The sequence below is a fragment of the Hydra viridissima genome, unplaced genomic scaffold (assembly GCF_058129835.1).
Source record: "Hydra viridissima isolate aposymbiotic clone 2 unplaced genomic scaffold, HvirCarnegie_v1 scaffold_4, whole genome shotgun sequence".
Taxonomy (NCBI): domain Eukaryota; kingdom Metazoa; phylum Cnidaria; class Hydrozoa; order Anthoathecata; family Hydridae; genus Hydra; species Hydra viridissima.
In genome coordinates this window covers 3,656,224-3,677,350 of record NW_028324303.1, presented here as the reverse complement: position 1 = coordinate 3,677,350, position 21,127 = coordinate 3,656,224, and the positions used below count along the sequence as shown (strand labels likewise).

At 27.4% G+C, this 21,127-nt stretch overlaps 2 protein-coding genes across 8 annotated transcripts; both read left to right on the top strand.

The window, feature by feature from the left end:
* LOC145182616 (poly(A) polymerase type 3-like) lies at positions 1 to 14,966 on the top strand. Of its 6 annotated transcripts, none has more exons than XR_016451614.1 (23): positions 1 to 143; positions 1,566 to 1,645; positions 1,775 to 1,841; positions 2,141 to 2,222; positions 2,327 to 2,436; positions 2,720 to 2,773; positions 3,472 to 3,583; positions 3,673 to 3,762; positions 3,990 to 4,128; positions 4,223 to 4,298; positions 4,688 to 4,808; positions 10,667 to 10,751; positions 11,438 to 11,605; positions 12,068 to 12,117; positions 12,351 to 12,410; positions 12,540 to 12,609; positions 12,740 to 12,806; positions 13,172 to 13,220; positions 13,565 to 13,602; positions 13,688 to 13,774; positions 13,876 to 14,082; positions 14,247 to 14,297; positions 14,498 to 14,966. XR_016451614.1 is itself a non-coding variant. In XM_090084560.1 (23 exons), the coding sequence occupies exons 1-23, from the start codon at positions 51 to 53 to the stop codon at positions 14,591 to 14,593; spliced, it is 1,950 nt and encodes a 649-aa protein (XP_089940686.1). In that variant the 5' UTR covers positions 1 to 50; the 3' UTR covers positions 14,594 to 14,966. The 6 variants fall into 6 exon arrangements, 2 of the variants coding, with proteins under 2 accessions (XP_089940686.1, XP_089940687.1); XR_016451615.1 differs by having other exon boundaries at positions 10,900 to 11,605; positions 13,876 to 13,980; XM_090084560.1 differs by having other exon boundaries at positions 13,876 to 13,980.
* A 282-nt stretch (positions 14,967 to 15,248) lies between these two features.
* On the top strand, positions 15,249 to 19,560 carry LOC145183584 (threonine synthase-like 2). Of its 2 annotated transcripts, none has more exons than XR_016451619.1 (6): positions 15,249 to 15,589; positions 15,750 to 16,319; positions 17,170 to 17,321; positions 18,391 to 18,516; positions 18,608 to 18,763; positions 19,132 to 19,560. XR_016451619.1 is itself a non-coding variant. In XM_080058975.2 (6 exons), exons 1-6 carry the CDS (start codon positions 15,367 to 15,369, stop codon positions 19,358 to 19,360), a joined length of 1,431 nt encoding a protein of 476 aa, XP_079915101.2. In that variant the 5' UTR covers positions 15,251 to 15,366; the 3' UTR covers positions 19,361 to 19,560. The 2 variants fall into 2 exon arrangements, 1 of the variants encoding a protein (XP_079915101.2); XM_080058975.2 differs by having other exon boundaries at positions 15,251 to 15,589; positions 18,633 to 18,763.
* Positions 19,561 to 21,127: the final 1,567 nt, after the last annotated feature.

Genomic DNA, 21,127 nt, shown 5'->3' with positions numbered 1-21,127 from the left:
TGTAACTTAAAATGCCAAGTCATAGTCTTTAACTTAATATCTAGAAAATAATGACAAGTTCAGCTACAACTACAACAGTGACAGTTACAACAAAACAATATGGAATTACATCACCTATAAATTTGTCAGGTCCAAAAGAAATAGTAAGATCATTGCAGTTATAACTTTTCAAATATTTGATAATTTTACTTTTTGACTAATCTGTTAAGTGTTTTAGTTAGAAATTTCTTTTTATTCCTTTTTTTAAAAGATTTCTGGTTCTTAAACTAAATAATTCTTGTTAAAATCTATGTCTAAAAATGATTCAAATGCTATTGTAATTAGCAGGCTGGGTTTTTTGCTTTTGAAATTATGGAGTGAAAAGAGAAGTAATATTGGTATGAAAGTTTCTCTTGAAAGTTGACTTCAATAAAAAAAACTGGATTTAAAGTTTTATTACAAATGCAGAGCATTTTATACTCTGTATTTTAAAGGATTGTCAAAGACTCCCTTATAAATAACTTGAATGATAATATCAATCTCACTTGGATACTCTACAAAAAAGAGATAAATATCATAACCAAGTATTAAATGTTAAAAAATCTGACAAAAAGTGTTTAGATAATTTCAAAGGTGGACATTTTTGACCTTAATCTTAAAATATTTGAAGTTTGGTACCATCAATTAAAAACTTCTACAATTAAGTTAAACAGTTTGAAGAAAGGGACATTTAGACCCATAACAGTTTACTAAGTGTTTAAGCTGCGGTTGTTAAGTTTGTCTAACCATATACTGCTACTATGGTAATAGTTTGAAGCTGATGTTATTTGAGTTAAGAGAAGGCACTTTTTTATAGTTTATTCTTATTTATTAAGAAAACTGATATTCATAGGGTAAACTATTGCATAGAACATATTGGATGTTAAATAGTTTTCTTCTCTAAAACTTGATACAACTGGTGATATATCATATTTGTTAATAGGATTTTAAGAACAGAGTGTTGAATTTTGTCTGTTTGAAAATAAATGTCTTTTACAAGGACGATTTATTTCATAAAAAAGATATCTCTTTAAAAATAAAAGATTCCTTATATATTATTATTTATTATAAATATTTGTATGTATTAATATATAAATAATTTGTTTAAAACTTCTTTGATTACCAGGGTCTTTATCATCTTCTTAAACTTAAACTTCTTGCAATCCAAAATGCTAACTTAAAGATCTCTTAAAGTTCACACTTCTGACAGGTTAAGGCTTCTACTTCCTCCTAAATAAGCTGTTAGTTATGTTAATAAAGATCTTAACATTATAAGTCAAAATGAAGTCAACTATTAAGGCAAGTGAAATAACAGGTCAAAAGTAAAAGACATTGATAAATTGTAGGAATATTTTTCATTTTAAAGTAGTTTTTTAAATTTGATTTTTAGCTTTTTCCACACTGGTAAGATTTTAGCAATCATTTAATGCTAGTAATTTCCTACTTTAATTGTTAAATCAAATCTTGTTTACAAGTTTTTAAATACTAGTTTTTTTGCAATCTCACACCTAATATATATCACATATTATTGCTGCAATTCCATTCAGGATGAAGAACTGACAAAACTGTTAGAAGAAACATTGAAAGATTATGGAGTCTTTGAAACACAAGAACAAATCCAACATAGGTGTTTAATTTTTATTAGTGACCTTATTTTTCTAAACTTTTATGTGTGTTTTAAAATTCCTTTTTTTGTTTAAGTAAAAACTGAAGAATTTTTAAAAAATTGTTTAAATATGAAATCTAATTTCTGCAGGATGGTTGTCTTGGGAAAACTAAATAAGCTTGCTTTAGAATGGATTGTAAAAACATCAATTGCCAAGGTGAAATATCTTATAAGTCTTTGCAAATTAATCTTTTCAAAATTGGGAATAAATCTCTTCATAGTTTTTCAAGGAAAAACTATTTTCACAGTTTTGTTTATTAAATGGATGTAATGTATTTAAGTTGGTTTTGGCCATAGCCTATTTAAGCAAAGAATATGTCTAATCAATCACTTATTTACTGACGTATTGACATTTTGTGTTTGTGTTAAAGAGATATTTAGCGATAGTCATGAATTTATTAGAGATTGGTTTTTAATTACATATTCTTGGTTTTAATTAAAGTTTTTATTATATAGAATATGCCAGAGTCAGTGGCTAATTCAGTTGGAGGTAAAATTTTCACATTTGGATCCTTTCGTCTTGGAGTTCACACTAAAGGTCAGTGATTATTATGTAATACTTTTTGATAAAAATTTAATGGAATTCTCATTAAACTAATTTTTTGTTTTGTTTTTGGTTTTTAAATTTTAAAATGTGTTTAGGTGCTGATATTGATACTTTGCTTGTTGCCCCAAGACACATTGAAAGAGCAGATTTCTTTGGTTCATTTTATGAATTTCTAAAGAACAGAGAGGAAACAAAGGATTTGAGGGTATCTGGATTACAAAATTTTTTTTAAAAAAAACAAAAAAACTCATATATGATAGCATGAAGCATATTAGGTTTTTTAAAATTAGGTATGTTTGAACTCAAGTCCACTTCCTTTTTTTTAATTTTTTATTTTAACATCACTTTTTTTGATGACTCTTTGCAAGTACTGCACTTTGCAAACTCTTGAAAGTAACACATGCAGTATTCTCCTGTTTCAACAGGAGAATGGATACAAAAACTATTTGCATTCTGTTACTATGAAAAAATTATTTATTGCATTTTAGGCTGTAGAAGAAGCTTTTGTTCCAGTCATTAAAATGAACTTTGATGGTATTGAGGTACAGCTTTAAAGATGTTAAACTTAGAAATTCATCATAAATGTTGCATAACTGTTGCAGTTTTTATAAATGTTGCTTATTCAATATTTAATCTAAGGAGAGATTTCTTCATAAAGTATCTTTATTTTTCTGATAACAAATTGAATATCTAAGTAATACTTAGAATATAATTATCTCCCATCAGGTTTTAAAATATTCATCAATCTGATAATGGTTCATTACACTGTTTTTTTTTTTTTTTTAAATTGTTGTTTTTAGATTTTATTTAAAATAAGCTCAATTAGTATAAAAAATAACATCTTATAATTAAGTATTTTCATCATATCTGAAGAGAAAGAAGTGATTTGCTTAATAAGATATTTTTCAAAAAAGAAAAGTAAAGTCTCTAATTAACTTCTTGTTAATACTATCAACCGTAATGAAATGATTGATGAATGATTATTACTGCTTCAACATTTAAAAAACAGTTGCTTCAAGTAAACATACCAATTATGCTCCACATATAAAGCAAAATACTAGTTCATTGAAATATACCAAAATTTGTACTTATGATTCATATGCAAAGTATTTTTAAATATATAATTTTAAAACAGCCAGAAACAAATTTAAACTAAGTTAATGGGATTATAAATTTTTTACAAATTATTTTAAAAAGTTCTTTAAATTACATTTTTTATCTAGCCAAAAAACTTGTTTAGATTGATTTATTATTTGCACGACTTGCTCTGACTACAATCCCTGAAGATTTGGATTTACTGGATGAAAATCTTCTAAAAAACCTTGATGCACGATGTGTTCGTAGTTTAAATGGTAATCTCAACTGTAATATCTTTATTCTAAGATGACTAAGATGATTACTGATAGAGTTATGTTTTTATTTTGCTTTCTTTTGTTTGTAGGTTGCAGAGTAACTGATGAAATTCTTCATCTAGTGCCTAATATTGCAAATTTCAGAATGACATTGAGAGCTATAAAACTTTGGGCAAAAAGTTTGTTAAATTTTTTGCTGCAGTTTAATATCCTGATGTTCTTGTTATCTTACTTTTAAACAGATAAAATAATTTGATATACAAAATATTTAAATGCAGAAAATTTTTTTATTAAAACTTAAGTCTTTTTTAAAAAATTGCAGCATCAGTTTGTTCTTGATTGACACTTTTTTAAATAAACGTTGATTGTTAGAGAAAAAGATTTGAGTTATTATCAATATTTTTAGATCAGTTTGTCTACTCGAATGTTCTTGGGTTTCTTGGAGGTGTTTCTTGGGCCATGCTTGTAGCTCGAATATGCCAACTTTATCCAAACGCTATAGCTGCTACACTAGTGCAAAAATTTTTTCTGATTTATTCAAAATGGTATATGGTTGTTTACATTTTTTAACAAAAATCTTATGAATAATTAGCTTTATGATAACTTTTAACTTCTTTTTTCTTTTTATTTTGTCTTTAGGGCATGGCCACAACCAGTACTGCTTAAGCAAATGCCTACTGAAAATAAGCTTAACTTTCCTATTTGGGATCCAAGAGTATGTTATATTTTTAAACTACTTGTTTTCAGTTGAAATTTCATTAAAGCTTATAAAACAGTTTTATTATCTGGCAAGATTTTATAGAGCTTTTATGTAAAAGTCAATTAGAAATGATTGCTTGGAAGATAAGTCAGCATAGTTGGAATTCTCTAAATCAAATATTAAAAATGATTTTTAAAGTTAACTAATGTATTAACTTTTACTGTTGCTTAGTTTTACATTGCAATTGATATTTATTATTTGGCTTACTTTATTATTTGGAAAAAATTGATATTGGTAATGTTAATTTATAATTTTTCTTACATCCACTAAAAAAAAATTTAAAATTCTGAAAGTTAAATAATCCTTTAAAATTAAGTTATTTCAATTTTTTGCTTAACATTTAGATGAATCCAGCAGATCGATTTCACCTAATGCCTATTATCACACCAGCATACCCACAACAAAACTCTACTTTCAATGTGTCAATGTCTAGTCGTACTGTCATGCAAGATGCTTTTAAGAGAGGTAAATTTAGTATGTTTTTTTATTACTATTAGTAATCAGAGTGGAAAATAATAGGCTGTCAATGGTCAGCAACTGGCTGGAATTACAAAATTTGCTATTTTGACCTCATAAAATGAATTCTTTTTGAGCTAGGTTAAAAAAAAAATCAGAGTTAGAGAAAAATTAAGGTATACAAATAAGTGAGGATGTATTTTGAAAATGCATATTTTAAATTTTCATTACATCATTCAAATATTGAAAAAGTGTCTAAAATATTTTTATAGTTTGTGAAATGCTAGCTGAGTTTGCTTGATTGACACATTTATCTTTAATAGAATAAAAGTCTGATAAAATCTGATAAAAGTTCAAATAGTAAAAAAAAAAAATATAGTTAAGAAAAAAAAAGAAATATCAAAAGTTACTTTGATGTTAAACGTCCACTTTTAGTTTAATCAAAAACTCAGTAAGCTAGAGTTATTTTAAAACTAACTACTAGCATTTACACATTTGTCAAAAAAAAAAAAAACAGTTATTTACTTTGAGAGCTTTCGTTTAAAAATTGTATAGAAAAACATTATTTAAGCAATATAAAGTCTTTTTTATTTCCCAAGTTCACTTAAAGATATTTTAAAGATAAAAGTTAGTACAACAAGTTTTGCACACTTTTATCTTTCAAATCATCAAGTGAACTTCAAATATTAAAATGTCTTCAAATGTTCTACTTTTTATTTAATTATGTTACATACTGATTGTGTAAATACCATGTGTCCCAAAAGTCACTATAAAAATGAATCTAATTTTTCCAAATATTTATTTAATAAAATAAATGTCATAAGAATGGGGTTTTTGAATTTCATTCAATGTAACTGCCATCACTTTCCAGTATTAATTAATGATGATCAATAGAAGACAGAAGCACTGGTCCAATATTGTCAGTAGTTGTTTGAAGGACAGCATCTGAAATTCAAGCCTTTAGATTTTCAAGTGTTAAAAATGGTGTAGGTACACATACCAATTGTTTTAGATTGCCCCAGTACCTGAAATCACAAGGCAATAAATCTGGTGAATGCAGTGGCCAGAACTGTGGGAAAAAATAGCTCATAATATGATTATTTGTAAAGTTCTCTGTTAGATATTGTTACACATTTCTTTTAATATGCAGCAGTGTGCTATGTTGGTATATTGTTGATGCATATTTTTGATGAGCTTTCAAGTATGGAACTGCATGATGCTGTAACATAGGCACATAACTGTCACCATCAATAGACCTGGCCTTGATTAAAATTGTGCAATGTTAATTTTGCCGGATAAAACCATCCACACACAACTTTGTTTGGCATAACAATGAGGACTCATGTGAAATCAAAGCATTCTTGGTGTAAACAGTTATGTCTAGATGGAAATGCACCTTATCTGTCCACAAAACTTTGTCTAGGTTATCCAGCTAGTTTTCCAAAAACCATGTAGCATATTCCTTCTGTTTTGCATAATCGTCTGGTTCCAATTGCAATTGTATGCAAAATTGTATGCAAAATTGTATGCAAAGTTGTATGCAAAATTTAGTAGTTTAAATATAAACCCTAACTAATAATAATGAATGATAAAATTTCTTTGGTTCACCAGATATATATTTTTTTGCATTTTACATAGGTTTAGTTTTTGTAGTGAGTTATGGGGCATACTGTATATGTTAAATATAAAGTACAAAAAATCATACAATAACAAGCAATATACATACTGTTAAAGATGCTATTTATATTATATTATTTATATTTATATGTTTTTATTTAACATAGTTGACTTTTGTTAAGAAGTTAAACAAAAATAAAAAGCAAGCGCTTCTACATAAGCAAGCGCTTCTACATAAGCAGGCGCCTCTACATAAGCAAGCGCCTCTACATAAGCAAGCGCTTCTACATAAGCAAGCGCTTCTACATAAAGATAACAAGATATAGCGATGATAGCAGCAAAATAGTGCTTCCTTCATAAAATTAGTTGTCATTTTGTTTGATTACAAAATATTCCATTTCTGATATCAGTTAAACCATAAAAAGAATGCTGATTGTTATTTAATCTAATTGTAAAAAGGTTTATAAATTTTTTAAAAAAGTGTTGCTTAAGCTTTAATAAATTTTAGTTAAACAATTTTCATTATTATTAGATAAAAAAACAAATATTTTCAAGTTTTTAATCAAAGCTAAAATTTTGATAATTGCTAATGAAGAGATCTGAACATAATAGACTTTCTATACAAACTCCTACTTGATAAAAAAAATTATACCTACTTGTAAATTAAATGTATAAGTGGTATATAAGTTAGAATATATTAGTGATATAAATTTGAAATATAGTAAAGATTATCCTTACACTTATATAGAAAGCAATTAAAAAGTTGAGTTATTAATTTTGTGAGGTAAGCATGAAACTTCTCAAATATGATCTATAGGTTGAGCTCATTCAAAAAATATCAAGAACCAACCCCAAATGTCACTGGCGAAGTCACACGGAGCCAACCATTTTGTGACCCACTGAATAAAGAAATCAAGAAAATAAATTTCTTCGAATAAAAATAAAAGAAAAGGTAATGGATTTTCTTTTATCTAAGCACCATTGCCGGAATCATTTGAATTTTAAAAGCAACAACTGAAAAGTGATTAGTTTTTCATTTTCAAATCATAAAGTCCAATCGTAAAATAAATTTCCAGAGATGACATCTTGCCTTACAGTTATTGCTACTGTACAAACTGTTTGGTACCATTGATTTCCATACCATTGATTCATACCATCAATTGAGTTAAACTAAAATTCCAAAGTTTGTCACTTGCTGACATTAATTCTTTGTTTGAATTGCTCCAATTAAGCAAATATTTTTAGAAAAATTTTCTCCCTAAATGTAAAAGCAAAAGTTGAATGTTTTAATATGTTTGCATTTGTCTGTTGTTATCATTTTCATATAAATAACATGTAGAGTAATAACGGGCTTAATGATTTCAAATAATGTATAGTTTAAATTGTTTGATACAATCACATTAGCTCACAATTGATATTTTATTACTATAAAGTTTTCATTGTCTTTATGTTGCTGAGAACATTTTTATGTCTAAAGATGTCTGAGGTTTTTATATTGTGGTTCACATTATTGGTTCTTTTTTATTGTTGCCAGTCTTTTTTTGTTAGTGATTTTGTGAGTAGTTTCATGCTTTGCCTACAAAAAATTAAATTTAACTTTGATGCGTTTAAAATTGTAGTTGCATTTGTGCCTAAAGTTTTACCAATGGAAAATAAATATGTATTTGTTGTTTTTGTTGTAAAATATTTTGCTAATAAGAGAAAACTATTTGTATTAGTATTTTTAATTTGGAAAAAAAAAAAAAACTGCTTTCACCATTACATAGAAAATTAAAATTGCTCCAAATAAATATTCCTTATAAAATATTTGCAAAAATTTTTCTGCTTTTAAAGTATTTTAAAAGTATTTCATTAAATAACAAAAGTTAAAAGCAAAATAGTTCAGGTTTAGTCTTGTAATTGTCACTGGACTCACCATCCACATCTAATTATGATGCATCATAGTTCAAAGAAACATTGTGCGGCTAATAATATCCACTGGAGCAAATATTTTTCTATCAGGTGTGGATGGCATACATTCTTTTATAATAATTTCTTACTTATTATAAATTCTATTAAATTATCAATATCTCTACAGTTTTAGTATATACTTAATATTTTTTGAGTTGTTCAAATGAACTTTTGCATTTGAGTAAGTTTCTTGCTATGTATTTCTAAGAGTGAATTAGAAGTTTTTTCTGTGTTTAGAACCTTGAATATTGGTCTTAAAACTAAGAAAAACTTTTGCCACTGTTTATTCTCAATTACAAAAGACAACTTGACGAGTTTGGTTGGTTGAATTGGTTTTACTAGTAGGGTGTGAGCCTGATTTTATAAAGAGCAAAAACATTACTTGCTTAAGCATAACACTATTGCTAGGTTTCTAAATAATGATTATTTCTCTAAATTAAAACCATAAAAAATATGTGCTGTTTAATTATTTAAATATTCTAATAACATACATTCAAAGTACTTACACTTTGAGTCAGATGTTTTATATATGTTTTGTATTATTTTAATTTTTTGTTGATGAATAAAGGAATGGTTCTATTAGTTCTGGATCTAATATCATTGTGATGAATTTAATCTTCACAAGAAGGAAGAAATGTGAGGTTTCTTCTATCCAAAAAACTAATAGAAATAGTTCTAAAACACAGATTAATTGTAGTTGATGACATTGACCTGACTTTTTTTTTGAGTTGATGTATGTACTAAAGACAAAGCATTTTGAGGTCTCTTTGTTGTACTAGACGATTAAGTTGGTTGAATACAACTTGGATCAACATTTTTAATAACAACACCAATGCTTGTGCTTGGTTGCTAAAACCAAAAGCTTAACTTTGACTTAATATATACCTGTACTGAGTATGTATATTACTGGTCTAAGGTTACTCTACCACTGACTTAGTACAAGCAGTGAATTGGTATTTGTACCATAGTCTATAACTCACAGCTAATGGTTGCAGATTGTTTAAACAATCTTGGAATATTCTGACCTCTACCATATTTTGAAAAGAAACATAGATAAAACTATCAATAATTATTAAAAATTTGATTTGTATTTTTATATCCTTTAAATAAATTATTTATTTTCAATATATGATTTATTCAATAGATAAAATTTGTAAATATTATAATTTATTTGAAAAAAAGACAAAAAATGAGTGTCTGTTTCTTTTTCATGCTGTTTTTTTTCCTGAAAAAATTGTTTTTTCCTTTCTCAATCATCATTCTTTATATTCATTATTTTATCCTTTCTCAAACCTCATTGTTGATGTTCATTTTGTTTGGCTGTTTTTTTTTTCTCATTTTATTTTTAAACTTTTATCAATAGAATCTTTTTATTTGGTTCAACACATAACAATTGCCTAGCCACCTATAGATTCTTTTCTGAAAAATTGCATCAGTTAATGATTATTGTCCAACTGTCTGGGGCCATGTTTCATGCTCTTTACTTGCATAATATCTTTCTTTAGGATAATTATAGATAATAAAAAGTCAGTTTAGGAGAAAAAGCATTTGAGAATGGAAGTGGTAAATTTTGAAGGGAACAACTCTAATACCACTTGTCGATACCTTCAGTGTAATGATTTATGATGATGCAAGTTTTATGCAGGTGCTTTCATTATTCCATTTGGAAACAAGATGGAGTGGAGCAAATCATTGTACTATATGAATATCATCATATCCAAAAGCTTTTACAAAAATAATATCACTAGTTTAGTTAGGGAAGATCAGATATAACCTGACATGAAAAGGGTCTATAAGTCATCAAATATTTAAAAAAGCAGTTAAAAGTAGGAAAATAAAGCTTTGTAAACTTATGTTTACGTTTCATTTTATATCATTCCGTAATTTATCATTTTTTCTGATCTGTTATTGAAATAAAACACCAGCAAATGCAGCTACACTTGCTGTAAAAAAAAATATTAATATATTTATAATTAAATAATTAATTCGAAATTATTTTGATTGTTTAAAATTGCATAAACAAATTACAAATTGGAAGCAGAGATTTTTTTTTTCCCATTATCATTTTAAAATTGAAGTATAAATCAGCCAATTTTTTCATAGGCAAAGATAAAAATGGATACAATATTTCATCATTTTAAATGATGACTTTATATATTTGCATGAAAAAAATTTAAAGTAGTTTATAATATACTTCTATAAGCTTATCATTGCACTTGTATATATAAATCTTTAAATTGTAAAAACTGTAATTGTGGTGGTGGATGTGGAAGTTCAAAATGCTGAATGTTTGATCGTAGGTTTTCAAATCATGGAAGAAGTTTATTGTGGAAAATCAAATTGGAAAGCTTTGTTCACGCCAGCTAATTTTTTCCAGAAATACAAGTACAATATTTTGTTTTATAATAGAAGGGAGGCTCTTTCTGACAGTGCTCCTCTTGTCAGTTCCAACAAAAATTTAGTATAGGCTCATTTTTATATATTTTTTTACAAAAACAATTTGATTCTTTGTAATGAAACAGTTTTTGTTTAGGTGCCCGTTTAAAAACTTCTAAGCTTCCCTGCTATTTTAGAGCCTTTATTTTAGTTATTGTATATTGATATTTATGAAAAAGTAATCTCAGTTGTATTGATTTTATTGTGTAAATTATATTTATTATCACACTGAATGACTTGTAAATATGTGTTGAAGAAAAGAAGAAACAATTTTGTTTCTATCTTTTGTTTTATATGCTTTTTGTGATTTTCATTTTAAACTGTATGAAGTGAACATCTTATAAGAACAGATATGTATTAGTTTACTCATAAAACTTACAACACACATACAACATAAAACTAAAGACATGTATGCATGAAAAAATTTAAAGCATAAAAGATTTTGTATATATATATTACATACTTTAATATAAATAGTTTTAAAACAGTTAAACATCAAATGTTTCGTTATTATTTTTCTTTTTTTTTTTTTTGTAAGCACAAGCTTCTTTTAGTTTTTTTAAGGTGTAAAATAACATCTTTTACATGGCTTAAACTCCTTTAGTAAGATTAAAAGGAATTTTTCTTTCTTTCAGGCATTACATTGTTTTGAGTGCTTATTCAAACAGTAGTGAGCATCATCTAGAATGGGAAGGACTTGTTGAATCAAAAATTCGTATACTCATTGTAAATCTTGAAAGAAATCAATTCGTAAAACTTGCTCATGTTAATCCTAAATCGTATGATCCCTTAGTAAAAACAGAGTAAGTCAAAGAAATCTCTGTTTGAGTGAATTAAAGTTTTCTTTATAGTTTTATTGATGAACCAAATAAAAAACTAGAAATCATAAATTATAATGAAAAAAATATACATTTCTCTATCATTTTTAGTGAAAAGTTTTGACTACTTTTACTATTATAGCTGCAGTTCTAGCTTATTCAATTAATGTTTAATTGCAGCCCAGTAGGTAGCTATGAGTTGTGACCCCCTCTGATTTGAAACTGTCATCATTTGAAATTGTTTTGAAAGGTGTCTGGCTGTTGAAGCCTACTAAGTTTCATAAGTTGAAGCTAAAAAAAGACATCAGTTTGTTTCAAGACTTTTATCATAATGTTGGCAATTAAGGTTGAAAAAGTTGTTATGTCAATTGAGATATATATATAAAAAAAGTCAATCTTACTTGTTAACAAGAATATAAATGTGCTCCTGTAATTTTTTTTGCTTAGTATTGAGTTTGTGTCTCGTTGGTTTATTGGTTTAGAGTTTCAGAAACCAGGTATGTCATTAGCTAATCAATTTATTCCTGATTTGATTATAATTAATTGCAAGTACACTTAAACATTATGACTGAAATGTTAGTTTCAGTTTTATTGCCAACAAAATGTTGAAAATGATATTATTAGGTCTCTTTGTTAAACTCTCTTTATTAAGTGTTTACTACAGAATAATATGTGAATTATTATTGTAAATGTATATATGTATTTCATTTTTGTAATTTTTTTTATTTAGAAGGTACAGAAAATGTGAATGTGGATATTACTGCAGAAATACAATACTTTACCAGCACTGGTAATTTGATAATCCTTTTTTTTTTTTTTTTTTCTTTAGGAACTCTTTTGCAGATTGCAAAAGTTCTAAACACATGACTTTTTCTTTTGAAGATTTTTGTTTTTGTAATTTCTATACATCTTTGTTTAGTACATAAACAAGCTTGCCAAATAGCAATATTCCGAGAAGGAATGCGAACAGAAGCAAGACATGTAAAAAAGTAGGTTTGGTTTATTACTAACATATGTAAGGATTTTAGCATTTGATCAAGGTGTTCAATTGATGGATGATTTTTTTTTTCTCAAAACTTATTAGCTTTTACTAATTTACCACTTTTTAAATGTTTATAGAAAACAACTAAGTATGTACCTTCCTAACACTGTACTAAGGCTGAAAAAAAAAAGTTCTTTGGTTGGAGTAAGTTTCTTACTATCATAATTATTGTCAAAAAAACACTTTCTTTTAATTTCTCTTTTAACTTTTTAAATCATATTTAAAAGTTTTATATTTTTAAACACGTATAAAATGTTTTTAACTTTTAAGCTCTTTACTCAAGTTGCCACTTTAGTTTACTCAAACATGTCATCTTGGAGTTAGTATTTCTAAAAACTTTTATAAACAAATGTTTTGGCATTAGTGTTTTCATCTTCTTTTCTAAGTTTGTTTTCATAATTTAAATGAGTTTTGTTGAAGTTTATTAGTTTTTCTGATATTTTTACGCAAAAATTAATATTTTAATGATAATAATAGTAAGTTTAATATTGATAAAATCTTATTTTTAGGGGAACTGTAAACAAAGGAGTTCTTTATCTGAATGTTATTCTGAAAAAGGTGAGCATTTTAATTTTCAAGCCAAAAAATTTTTTATTTATAAAGCAAAAACATTGTAAATCTTAGTCTTATTAAAACCTGTCGGATGCAACTGATGATTCCTGAGTACTTGTGCAATCATCAAAGTGTGAAATTTACCATAGTTTATGAAATTATATACTTTTTTTGTTACTTAAATTGTAAGTCAGAGTAAAAATATCTCCCTCACAAACAAAAGAAATCTTCTTAAAATCAAAGTTATCTTACCATAAATTTTTAAAATTGATGCAAAACGTTAAATAGTTGCAAAATAAGGTACTATTTTTAGAATCTACTTCTTATTCTTATATAAAATTTTACTGTAGGTGAATCAAATGATGCTTTCAGCCAAGATAACATACAGGTTTTCATATTTTTGCTCAAAATCCTTGTTGCTAACAAGTTTTTTGCTGTTGATGAGTTTTTTTATACTGTTTTACTTCTTGTAGGAAATACATGACTTAGAAAATAATCCTGAAAAGTTGTCATCTGTAAATGATGTTCTGTCAAGTGAAGAACTAGAAACTCCTCATCAAGTAAAGTATTTTTTAGTTTTTACATTTTTTAAATGTTAAGATAAAAAAAATTTGTGAATGTAATAAAAAAAAAATTTAATATTTTAATAACTGTTTTTCAGGATGATTTAACAAAACAACCTGGTGTAAAGCAACAAGGAGTAAAGCGCCCAAGCTCACCAATAAACCTTGATGAAAGTCCTGTTAAAAGGATAAGAGAACAAATGGTTTGTTAATAATATTATTATAGATGGTATGCATGAGACGCAGTGAAAACGTTTTTCAACACGTTGATTGTGCTGTGCAACTGGAAAACAAATTGATTTTAGGTTTCTCTTTTTTTAACAGTGCTACTTCCAGCGAGTTAACAATTAAACATTGAAACAGTTCTGACACAAAGAAAATTTAAACACTGCCATTACATTCCTCACTATTTCTTTTTTTAAATTATTTGACACTTCAAGTCTTTTTTTTTTTTTTGTATTTTTTCAAGGACAACGAACTGATTGATGATGAAAGTAATATTCCAGATACAGAAGTATTGGTAGCTATCTCTTTAACATTTTTCAAGAAAAAGCTTTTTGTTTAATAAGCCTTTTATGCTTTTTTGTATTGTATTTTGTAATCTCTCCATTTAAACAAAATTTTTTCTCCCTTTAAACAAAATTGTTAAATAGTTTGATTACTATTACATATTGTTATGTTAATTTCAAAATTAATTATGCTTTCTTTTTTTTTATTTAGATTCCTCAGGATGAATTATTAGATACTAGTCAACTCCAACCCATGCAAGTTAACAACGTTAAAAAAGGAGCAATTAAGCTTAGACTGAATAAGTGAAACTGTCTTGTAATAGTTTTACAAGCATCATGACATGAGCATCTTTTACAATGCCTTATTTATCTATCATGCAGTGATCAATTTCTGGATAGCATTTAGGCATCAAAGCAGGAACTTTGTGTTATGCAGTTCAATCACTGAAACCCTGTTGTGAACTGGAGTACAAATGTTGGAATAAATTTATATTATGTTTACGTTCCATAAAAAATATTAAAAAAAAAAGAACATTTTAAGTGATATATTTTTATATGCTCATAGTATAAACATTTCTTGTTTTATCATGTTGACATTTAGAGTTTGACAACAAAACCATACTGTAAAACCTTGTTAGGTGTATTAATTGAAACATGATTAAATAGACACATACACTCTAGCGTTATTTGTTTTATGCCTCTACTCAACTCATTTTGGTTTCTTTAATAACTTTTTTCAATATATTTTTTCAATATTTTTTTAAAAATTTGGGACAATTATTCTTTAAAATTAAATGTTAAAAAATTTAGGACTTTTCTAATTTGTTAAGGGGGATATACAGGTGGCTTCCATTAATTGATTTTTTTTTGTTTATAGGGGTAAGATAGATTGATCACCATAATACTTTAAGATTCTGCCTTCCATTAGGGATCATGTTTGAAAAACTGTTCTTTAAATTTGATGCATTTAAATTTAGTATTGTATGTGTAAGTTTGTGTGTGATTCAAGTGTGACTTTCTTACAAACAAATATTTAATGAAAGTAAATTTTTATTTACAAAGTTAACAAGGAAACTTAAAATGAAATACCAAAGTACTCAGGGGTCTATGTCATATTTCACTTTTGAAGAAACATTATACAATGGTTGGTTACAAAATAATGGCTTACTTGTGCCTGTAGCTGTACCCAGGTTGACTCATGAAGAGCTCCTGAGTTTCCAAAGCCTTTCATATAAGGAAGTGTGTTTCAAAATATTGAGTCTGTTCATTGATTCGGAGTTCATTTCTGAGTTCCAATTAAAAGGTTGATAATTTCAAAATTTCAATTATTTTGCTGTTAAGTTTACTTTCTTTAAATGTCATGAATCTAGTATTTGAATTCATTAGTTTTTTGTAAAATCTTTTAAAGAATCCATGTGTATATTTTTTACATATAATTTTTATAAAAAAAATTTTTATTTTAGACATCATAGAAAATGCAGTAAGTAATTTTCCTGAAAAAGTTACTCCTTTAAAAGAGCTCTTCACTGGTACTTATGTTCTTGAGTTGTTCCATGGTCCAACTCATGCATTTAAAGATATTTCTCTCAGCCTTGTTGGGCCTCTTTTAAATCATTCCTTGGAAAAAAGTGGTAAACGCGGTATTGTCTATGTATGCACTTCTGGGGATACAGGCAGTGCAGCTATTCATGTAATGAAAAGTCAATCTAAACTTCATACAATGGTATTGTTCCCTGATGGCAAAAGGATCAGTAAATTACAGCGTCAGCTCATTGCATCTGTTAATCATCCAAGTATTCACACGTTTTGTGCTGATTTTTCCTGTGATGACTTTGATTTGTTTAACCAAAAGGAATTTATCCCAATGTTAAAGGAAAATTATCCTGATATTGTTGTGACCTCATTGAATTCTTTACTTTGGGCAAGAATATTAGCACAGATGTGTCACATAGTTTATGCATATTCCAGTACATCTACCCAGTTGCAACCTTTAAGATTTGTTATACCCACTGGAGGAGCAGGTCACCTAACTAGTAAGCGTTTTGTCCTATGCGTGTGCAATATCAAAAATACCTGACTATAGTTAATCATTAATAAAATAATTTGGTTAGGAACATCAGTTTGCAAACTGTTACTCAAAGTAACAAAGTCAAAGAATCTTTTAATTAGAGTATGATGATTACAAGTTTTCTTTTTTCCATTAATAACGAATAAAGTAAAAGTCACTATATCAGTTATTTAAAATTGATCAAGTTTAAAATAATTCAAATATTTAGACATGCAAAGCTGTAAAGAAAAAAAAATCTCAGTATCTCCCATACCTTGTTTTTTTGTTTTAACTCTTTTAAAAACATTACCCAGAATTGCTATTCGATTAAATCCGTTAAACTTTTTCTTCAAAAGCAACAAATTTTGTATGAAAATAAAATTTTTCAGGCCAAAAATTCTCGCTGTTTTAAATGCATAAAATTTCTATTTTAATAAACCTAAAAAACTCAAATTTATCTTATAAGACTTAACGTAGGAGTTTTTTCGCCATTATTCGTTATTATTAAATGTTAACAAAGTTCGCTATCATTCGTTATAAATCGAAAAACTATGCGCCGATGCGAAATTAGAAGTAAAGGCTCCAAAAACATTTTTGTAATATTATCTTGGGCATGAAATGTAGTGTCTTCTCTTTACTTCTAAATTTTTCCAACTTTGAATGTAACTCTTTATACATTTAATGCACTACTACTGCACAACAATTTAATGAATTTAATCATACAAGAAACACGATATTTTCTATTTTTAGGGATATAAGAATAATTTCTGTTAAAAATTTTTTTTTTTTTTTGTAGACACTTTAATTTTGGAAGGGTTTTTTTCTTAACGCTCTAGGCGCAGTAATGGTGCAGAAACTTGGGTTTCCAATTTATATTGTAGCTGCTACGAACAGCAAAAACACAAACTTGCATAATTTTTTATCAGGAAATAGTCTGCTGCGGAATGCTCCAGTTACACAATCATTAACTGTTGCGATGGACATTCAAGTAAAGATTAGTTTTCTTCTACGCTGATATACTTATTTGTTATCATTCAAATTTCCTTTCGCTTTTGTCGCTTTTTTTTTTGACGATAAAAAAAGAAATCCAGTGAATAAAGTTAAAGGAGAAGCCTTCAGCAAATGTAAACACTGTGGAAAAGTAATTTGCCAGCCTCGATAAAACACTTCATCTCTACAAACACATCTCAATTCATCCTCACCATCACGCAACCCTTATCAGGACGTCTACTGAGGCAACATGGAAAGCATGTGAAGAGTCTCCCTTTCTTTGGAGATGGCTTTGCAAGTGGCGACTAGATTAAGTTGTTTTTCATTACATGTAAACAAAACATCATTTGGTCATACATATGGTCATACATCATTTGGTCATACATATGGTCATACATCATTTGGTCTTACTTTGTTCATACATATGAGTTAGAAGTTGTAATCATAAAATTTCAATAAAAATTTGGTCTTTGGATCCTCACTGTGAATGCTTAAAAATTTTCTTTAAACAAAAATAAAATAGTTTTTCCACCTTCAAATATTTTCTTTAATCATAAAAAAATTCTTTATTTCACCTGAAAATCTTAAATAAGAAAGTTTGAAATAATTTGTTAAAGATGTTTGCTTTTTAAATAACTAAAGCTAAATCATCTAAGAATATTTTTAAAAATGCTACTTTTATATTTTGATTTTGAAAATTGTGTTATTTCAAACTACTTATTGAAGTTGGATGCTGAATTTTTAACTTAAATCTTTCAATTATGTAAGTACTAAAAACTTTTACTTGTAAAGTGATCCACTTTGTCAAGTGTAAATAAACGATTATCACTTTTTATTTCGCCAAATCGGCATTAATTAGCAAAAATATTGATCATTATCGTTTGAAACGACATAGGGTTTTTCTAAAAAGTTCGTTATCGGTCGTATCATTTCGGTAACAAAAGTTGGATGTTTACTAAAATACACATTTTTAAAAATTTTTTATAATTTTATTGTAAACTCATCTCTATGCTTAGAGTTTGTGTTAGGGTTGAATGTGACTAAATTTTTTACTTATCTTTTACTAGTTTCCTTGCAATTTGGATAGGCTTCTATATCTATGGACTGATGGTTGCACAGATACTGTTAAAACGTTGATGGATAAGTTTTACAGCGGAGCACCTGTTATAGCCGATGAATGTTTAATGAAGAAGGTGATTTTTTAATTATTTTTTTTTCATTTTAATTTTTGCAAAAACTTTTTCAAATTTCATTAAAAAGACAGAAATGGTTTGTTCATTTTAGTTCTAATGTGTTAACTCTAACACAGATACGAGATAGTGTGCACCCGTTATCTGTGAATGATGAGGATGTGGTTGCGACGATAAGAAAATGTTACGAAGAAACACAATACGTTCTGGATCCCCATACTGCTTTAGGCTTTTCGTATCACTATAAACGGTAAGTAACAAAAAACATTCTATGCCTCTCGTTTTAGCATGTAGACTCAAAATATTAACCGCTTTTCACGTTGTTTTCACATAAAAATGAATTTTTAAATGAAATTTTTTCCCACTCTTCTCCATGAAAGTATTAAGGTTTGCCAGATTTGGCAGATTTTTGTTCGTTTTCCCCTGACTCCTTGTTAGCAAGAACGTACTTTTTTTGAAATTTAAAATTCCTCCTGTGCTAGATGGGAAATTTTAGTTAACTTTGCATTGAAGGATACTGTGCTTCTTCTTTTAAACTAGATTAAATTGCTAAAATGTTCGTTTATTACGTTCGTCTATAAATGGGCTTTTTCACTGAATTAACGTTTTTTATTTTAGGAACAAAGTGGACGATCTTCCAACTATTTATTGTGGTTGTGCCTCTCCTATCAAGTTTGTAGACGTGCTCCACCAAGTGGGAATTTCTGTTCCGAAGCATTTCACTGAATATCTTGATACTATAGATTTTGATGCTGAATACTGTCATGCTCTTCCATCTAAAAAAGAAGAATGGTGTAAATATCTCTTTGGTTACATTTCCGACAACATGTCGGACATTTTCAAATAAAAGAGAACATTTTAAAAACTGGATGTTAATATGCTATTTTTGTTTTGTTTTAAAAATTATTTAGAAACTATTGTAATTATCAATTTGATAATCAACTTTATAATTGCTCAATTATTTAGGCATTAGAAATTATTAATTTTCTAGTAAATAAAAAACTTTTCTGTTATTTGAAGGTAAAAAAAATGCCAAAGTTTAAAAGCTGCGGATGACGTTTTTTTTTTTTTTTTTATTTGAAAATTGGTGGGCTTATAACTGGGATTATACGGTCTCATGAAGAAGGTTGAAACATGATTGCTCCAATAAAAATCATTCTTCTGCGTCTGGTTCTAATTGAGCTTAAAAGTCATCATGTATAATATATGCGTTCTTCGTACTTAACAAAAAAATTAAAATCTATAGAAGGCTTCCTCAGTCCATCATAACAACAGCTTTATTCAGTGGATTGATTGTAATTTGCTTTTACCTCGCTTCAAAGAAGCACTATCATCTATTTTCTAGTGGAGGCGTCCTCTATGCGTCGCGGTTTTGAAGTTTAGATTCTACGGGTTTTTTTGGCTAATTATTGGATTTAAGTTCAAGATATATTTACCTTATACTTACCATTACCTTACACTTACCACTTACATTACAGTCCCAAGAGTACAGTGTACATAGTTTTTGCCCCGGCTGTTGTTTAAACATGAAAGATTGGAGAATATAAATGAAATCAAGGAAGTTAGTTCTAATCATGCTAACTCGCAAGACATCTTAGAAATTTTGTCAAAGAGCAAGGAGATTTCCAAAAAACTACTCTCTCGCGCTTTTCTATTTCGTACCGTGGTCCTTGTCTATATAACAAATTAGTATCCAAAAATACCCAACTGGAAAAATCGAATAACTTAAATACTCTGAAAACATTATTAAAAGATCTTATTTTAAACACTAACAACTTTATGAACTTTTATTAAGCCTAAAACATTCAAAACTATATATAAAACTAACTTTGTTCCGAAACCAATATCAACTCTAATAACTCTAAAAACTGTAAATAACTCAAAAACAAACAACAACAACAACAGTAATAAATTATATTATTTATCAACACTAATAAATAAATAAATTTTTATTTATCAACACTATATATTAAAAAACGACTTTATATTACCTATTTAGCAAATCGTGTACCTACTTATATTTATGTGTATTGTAATAAAATTAAAAAATTAAAAAAAAAAAAAAAAAAAAAAAATTTTTTTTTTTTTCTTTTTTTTTTTTTTTTTTTTTGTTTTGTCTGCATTCTTTGTTTTCTGCATTTTTACTTTCATTCTGTCGAAACTGATGACATGATTTTTTAAATATAAATTTATTTTAAATTGAAGTATCCAAAAATATTAATAACGCAAAGCGGTTTCTTGATGACAAGACCATCGGTCTTCTGCAAGTTTCCCGCGTTCTTTGAAGTAATCTAACACTTTACAGTTTTATTTCATATAATATTTGTTATAACGTAATCTTGTGATTTTTTTTTTTTTTTTTTTTTTAACTATACTTAAACTGTAAAGATTGTATTATATATTACGAGTTTATAAAGATTAAAGAACAAAAAAATAAAAAAAAAAAAAAAAAAAAAAAAAAAAAAAAAAAAAAAAGATTTCTCCGAAAAGATGAGACTGTTTATTCAGAAACTTTGAGCAATTTATGCAAAGCACAAACATAACTTGGCAAGACTAACAGAACAAGAAGTAAACTGGCTAGGTGACTTGACTACTGATACTGACACAACATTCA